The 6,674-nt window shown below is 39.0% G+C and overlaps 1 protein-coding gene across 1 annotated transcript in view; it reads right to left on the bottom strand.

The window, feature by feature from the left end:
- Positions 1–435: 435 nt before the first annotated feature.
- SLC2A2 (solute carrier family 2 (facilitated glucose transporter), member 2) overlaps positions 436–6,674 on the bottom strand; it is a 51,716-nt gene continuing 45,477 nt past the window's right edge. Inside the window, exons 9-11 of the mRNA XM_006890383.1 lie at positions 2,520–2,621; positions 739–942; positions 436–648 (exon numbers count right to left, since the gene is read on the bottom strand). Coding sequence (XP_006890445.1) covers positions 436–648; positions 739–942; positions 2,520–2,621 — 519 coding nt within the window. The remainder of the gene's footprint in view (positions 649–738; positions 943–2,519; positions 2,622–6,674) is intronic.

Raw genomic sequence — 6,674 nt, 5'->3', positions numbered from 1 at the left:
GTCAATGTTAATGTGTCTCTTCCTAGTATAAGACTTGTAGAAAAATTCTAATAATATCCAAATATGTAAATCTTAGTTATATCTTTACATTTCTTGTCACAAATTTAGTAAAAAAAATAATAAAGTACATTAAAACCTCTTCCATTCTAAGAGAACCTTATAAAGAATAGGGCCACCAGGACCAAGAGAATGTACTTGCCTTTCAACATAAATATGAACTAGATTTTTCTGTTTGCTTAATTATAGTGTCATCATAACAAAGGTTTATTCTCTAACCTAAAAAAATACATTGGTAATATCTAATGGCATTTCCAATCAAAGTCTGTAGAAACTCTTAAAAAAATAATACTTCAAGACTTTGAGATTTTCTCAAGGAATTGTCATGAAAACGTGCTTCCCTTTCTGTTTCTGTTCATGTGAAAAAGCTGGCTGTCTTCACACAGTGTCTGTAGGCCCCAGGAATTCCATTTCTACTTCAGCCTTTGGTCTTTCAGATGAACCACCCTTCTTCTTCTTCTTCTTCTGGAAATACGCTGAGATTTCTTCATAGGACTTCCCTTTGGTTTCTGGAACTTTGAAGTATATGAACAGGGTGAAACCCAGGATCACTCCAGCAAAGAGGAAAAACACATATGGTCCACAGAAATCCTGCAGAGGAAACAAGCACAGAGCTCCAGTTAGTAATTGTCTGCCCCTGTCTTCTGTCTGTGAAGGCCACCTGCCCATTGGACCACTTACCGCGATGTACTGGAATAACACAGCTATGAGGAAATTGCAGAGCCAGTTACTAAGTGCGCCTATTGCCAACGCATTGGGACGAGATCCTTGACTGAACAGCTCGGCCACCATGAACCACGGGATAGGGCCCGGTCCGATCTCAAAGAAGCTGACGAAGAGGAAGATAGCGACCATGCTCACGTAACTCATCCACGCCAGTTTATCCTGCAGAGAGGAAAACCAAACAGGGAGAGGTGGAGTTAGGACAGCCTCCCACTGAGAGCTCAGCCATGGCACTGTTGTGTTTCTGACGTGTTCATGTTCCGAGTTATACTGAAATTGCTTGAGGTCCCATAGAGCAATCTTCTAGACTAAGATTTTTTTTTAAAGAAACTTTTCTTTTTAATAGAGAACAATATTGATCCCTACTAGTCAGTTGGTCAAGTATCTGTTTCCTAAAGTGTTTAGTGTTGATGAGCGAGCACATGGAATTACATCTGTTTGTTCAAACACCTCAACTGGTATTCTGTCAATTCTTAGAGCCTATTTTTGGTTAATGCCATCAGTGCACTCTGAACTTCTTTCTTCAGTACCATTGGTTATTGATCATATGCATGCAACTCCCTGAGAAATACCATTTGACCCTGCAATTCCACTACTGGAAATGTACCCTAAAGAAACCAGAACTGTCACCCAAACAGATACATGCAGACCTATGTTTATTTTGCCTTCGTTCACAATAACAAAGAGTTGGAAACAACGCAAGTAAGTACTCATCAATAAATGGATAGAGAAGCTCTGGTATATTCACACAATGGAATACTATGCAGCATTAAAAAACAAGGAACTCATGAAATATTATACAAAATGGGTGACCCTGGAGGACATTATGCTGAGTGAAATATCTCAGTCACAAAAAGACAAATACAGCATAATGCCACTGTTGTAAAAGAGGACTGATAGGGATTTGGGGGAGACTGAGAAAGATGGGATAAGTAATGTATACTGCATTTAAACAGATGAGAGAAAGAACTGTCTAAAAGGGATATATGATTAGGTATTATTGTTATGATAAGAGTCCAGAATGAGGGTAGCACAGTGGAGTGGACTTTGGGGGCGGGATTGAATAACAATGGATTAAGATTTTATGCAACCTTAAATCAGTTGTTTTGTGTTTTTTTTCCCTGTGAAAGACATGTGGAGAGAATCTGGTGAGCTTTGCTGTTGCGTGTCCCAGGGTTGCTGGCCTGCCTGAAGTTGTATGAAGCAGTGAATGAGGATTCAGGGTTCCGGAGAGGCTAAGGGACTTGTCCAAGGTCACAGAGGTAGCAAGTGGTGAAGTCAGTTGGCGCTGACTACAGGGCCCGTGCTCTGTGAGGCTGCATTGTCTCCCTGGGCCACAATTGTTGTTATGTGCCGTCGAGTCACTTGTGACTCAGCAACACTATGGACAATATGCGTGAACCCTGTTTTATCCTGAGCCAATCACACCCCTCCAACACACCTGCCCCCATTGCCCCAGTTACTGTGTTAATTCTTCTCTTCCAGGGTCTTCCTCTCCTGTGCTGTCCCTCCACCCTTCCAAGGATGATGTTCTTCAAGGCTTCAAGGACTGGTCCCCTCCTGGCCATGTGCCCAAAATATGTGAGATGGAGCTTCAAAATTCTTGCCTCCACAAAAGCTAGCTAATGTATTTGGGTTTTGGGTTGATATTTTTTTTTCTTTACATAGAAGGTCCTTTAACTTGTAACATAATGGTGTTTTGCACTAACAGGAAATCTCAGGGTAAACACTAAACTTACCAGTAACACAAGTCCCACCGACATGAAGATGGCGCAGAGGAACATCCCACTCATTCCAAAGAGAAACAGAGAGCGCCTCCCTGCCTTCTCCACAAGGAAAACCTAGGAAAGCATGAAAATACATCGTTTTCTTACTTTTACAGGTCACCAAACTTCTATACTTAAGTAATATTCACTTCTAAAGTAGTTGTTGTTATTATACACTGTCAGTCAAGTCAGAAACAACTCGTAATCTAGTGAGTTTTCAGAGGCTGTAAAGAGATTGCCCATCTTTCACCTGTGGAGAAGCTTGTGGATTTGAAACACATGCCTTTGGACTGGCAGTGCAACTCCTAACCACTAGGTCATCAGAGCTCCCTGAAGAGTTCATTCTTTTTTTAAAAAGCTCATTTTACTTCATGCAGCCAGAAGCAAACCCAAATAAAAAAAAAGCTCCCTTGCAGCATGGTGTGAAACAAGTTTAGCTGCTAGCTGAGATGTAGTAGTTCAAAACCCCACTGGCTGCTTCTGGAGTGATTTACAGCCTTGGAGACCTGGTGGAGGATCCCTGTGGAAGACAGATCTTCTTTTATTCCACTGTTCACATGAGGAGCTAAGGAAGGAGTGATTCTGATTCAAGGTGACAGATCTAGACTCGGTGAACAAGGACTAATCAACACGCCTGCTTGACCGAATCACATTGATTTGATCAGAAAACCAGAGAGAGTGTCTTTCAAATACTCTAGGATTATCATCTTGCTTACAAAGTTCATGGACTGTACTTCTTGGATCTCTCCCAATTAATTTTCTGTGCAATTAATACATCAAAGTTGTATATCAACATCACACTAATTCATCCTCTGATGATTATTCTAAGTTGTAAGGATTTGGTCACTACAGACACCTGACGGAATAGAATCAACTAGGTATCAACTATTTCCACCCAGTCTTCTTACTATTATTAGGTGTCATCAGGATGTCTCTGACTCATTGCAGGTCTATAAACAACAGAGCTAAACTTTGCCCTATTCTGTGGTGTCTTCACCAACTCTGATATGCTTGAGACAATGATCACTGTGCCAATCCATATTGTTGAGGGTCTTCCTCTCTTTCCCTGACCCTCCACCTTACCCAATATGACATCTTTTTCCAAGGATTGGCATCATTTGCCAACATGGCTGTAAACAAAGTTTCATTATCCTTGCCTCTAAGGAACACCCAGGTTACACTTCCTCTGAAAAAGACTTGTTTGTTCTTTTGGCGGTCCATGGAATATTCAGTACTCTTTTTCCAACACCACAACATAAAGGCATCACTTCTTTTGCCATCATATTCATTGTCCAACTTTCAGGTTCAAAGGAAGTAATTGGAAAAGACCATGGCTTGGAGCAGCCACACCTTAGTCTTTAAAATTACAACCTTGCTCTTTAGAACTTTGTATAAGTTCTTGATTTCCTCAATGTAATATGTCTTTTGATTTCTTGAATGCTGTTTTGATTTCTTGAATGGTGTTGATTATGAATCCAAGTAAAATGAAACTGTTGACCATTCCAATATTTTTCTATTGCATCAGGGATGAAAATGTTTCTTGATATGAAGATGTAACCCATATTAAAATCTATAGTTTTTTATTTCTGCAACAATTATTTTAAGTCCTCCTTCCTTTCAGGAAGCAAAGTTGTGTCTTCCACATAACACAAGTTGCTAATGTGTCTTTCTCCAACTAGATGCCACATTTGTCTTCATATTTTCCAGCTTCTCCAGTGATTTACTTAACAAAGTAAGTGTTGAATAGGTATAGGAAAACAATACAACCCTGATGTACATTCTACTGTGCATTCTACGGTAATAGCAGTCAAGAGAATAAAATATGTATTGCATTGGAAAAATATGCTGTCAAGGACTTCTTTAAAGTGCTGAAGAGCAAGGGTGTAATTTTAGAGATTCCGCTGTGCCTGATACAAGTGGTCCTTTCAATTGCCTCATATGGATCTGAAAGTTGGACAATGAACAAAGATCAAAGAAGAATCGATGTCTTGGAATTGTAGTACTGAAGAAGAATATTGACTATACCATGGACTGCTTAAAGAATAAACAAATCTGTGTTGGAAAAAGAGCAACCAGAGTGCTGCTTAGAGGCAAGGATGGTGAAATTGGGTCATATGCTTTGAGCATGTTGCCAGGAGAAGTGAGTCCTTGGAAAAAGTCCTCATTCTGGGAAAAGGCAGAGATAGAGAGGAAGACTCAATGAGATGAATTAGCACAGTGACTACAACAAACGGTTTGGCCATGGAGGAGATTGTGATGATCTAGCAGCTTTAGGGCCATGTTCTGATCTAGTGTTAGAGGGCTGCTATGAGTCATGGTTAATTGGACAGCATTTAACACCATCTGGTAGTTTAGTGCTAAGAAATTGTACTACCAATGCAAAGGTATGCATTTTGAGTCCACCAGGTGCTCCATGGGAGAAAAATGGGCAATCTTCTCCAGGACAGTTTACTGCCTCTGAACACCTGCTGGAGGGTCAGCTATGGGTCAGTTCTGACTCTGCAGTACACAATAACAATTTGCTAAGACATGAGTGTGAGTGACAGGGATTGTGACATAGCATTCATCAATGACAGGACAAAACTGCCTAACCATAATCCTGGGTGTGTGTTATCCAGATCCCTGGCCATGATTTCCTCTGAACCCATCTTGCTTCCCAGGTCCCACTATATCTATTCTATTTCTTTCAAGATTACAATTTCTTTTTCACTGAACAAGGAGGGTAGAAGAAAATATGAGATGGGAAACATGGTATGACATTGAGAAAGTTTCTCTCTTTTCCCAAACACATTAAAAAATAGCAGTTTGATTATGTTCCTGCCAAGTAGTTGGTGAATTATCACGATATTACCAGTTTACTGATATATATTTATAATATCTATTTTTATAATTATATTTATTTATTTGAAAGTCTATATGGAATTTTGTATAATTGCAACTGTAAACAACCTACAAAGACACAACAGAAGCTGCCTCACACATGCCAGGAGGAATTTCATATGTCAAAAAAGTAGCAGGCAGATGCAAGCATTATGAAAAAAACAAAACCAAACCCCAAAACAAGCCTTTTCCTTAAAAAGCAGGCTAGATTGTGGATCCAGTGAATACCCTAGAGACAGAGAGGCAGAAGAAATATATTTACATAGAGTTACAGGTATTACTGCTGAAGTAGGTACAAATGATAGAAGAAAGAATTAAATCTATGAATAAAGAGGTACAAGAATTTAAGAAATCATCATAAGACAGAAAGGGTACAACCAACTCAGTATTGGAAAAAACCAAAAATGCATGAAAATGCAATCCAGAATTTCAGGACCAAAATGGCAGTATTTTCCAACATGCTGGAGGGACAAAATAATGCCAAATAGAAGAATTAGAGAATAAATGAGCTAGAAGAAATTCAAAGGAACTTAGAAGAAGAAAAAAACTGAGCAAAACCAGAAGGAAAATGAAGAAAACATGGGAAACAAGAGGAATAACATCAAATGAACAACCTATCTCTGATTGGAATTCCTCAGTGGGGTGGGGAAGAGAGGAAAAGCACTTGAAAAATTCTGGCAGAAGTGCTAGAAGAAAAGTTTCCAGGTATCATGAAAAACGAGGAAATCTACATTAAAGAAACTCAGCCAACTCCAAACAGAACAGATCCCAAAAGAAAAACACCATAGTAAAATTTTCCAAAATTAAAGATAAGGATAGAATGCTGAAAATAGTGTAAAAAGAACAAAAGTCACCTCCAAAGAAGAGTCAATTAGGTTAAGCTCTGCTTTCTCAGCAGAAAACATGTGAGAAAGAAGACAATTGGATGACATACACAGTAAGCTGAAAGAAAACAATGGCCAGCTAAGGATCCTACACTCAGCAAAGTTGTTTATCAGTTATGTAGGAGAAATTCTATTATTTGTAGAAAAGCAGAAATTTAAGGAATTAATGAAAAAAGACCAACTCTACAAGAAATACTAAGGGAAATCCTTCACATTGATGCAGTAATGGAAAATGGATAGGCTAAAGTAACCAGCAAAAACAGGAAAAGAAACATTGTAAAATAGCAATGACAAAACAAAACTTGACCTGCCAATAATCATACTTGAAATGACTGGCTTAAACTCACCAATTAAGAGAAAAAAA

Source organism: Elephantulus edwardii, unplaced genomic scaffold (genome assembly GCF_000299155.1).
Source record: "Elephantulus edwardii isolate Elephantulus edwardi_28Jun2011 unplaced genomic scaffold, EleEdw1.0 scaffold00088, whole genome shotgun sequence".
In the NCBI taxonomy this organism is placed as follows: Eukaryota; Metazoa; Chordata; class Mammalia; order Macroscelidea; family Macroscelididae; genus Elephantulus; species Elephantulus edwardii.
Note: the sequence above shows the minus strand (reverse complement) of the source record. Positions and strands in the feature narration are given on the sequence as shown.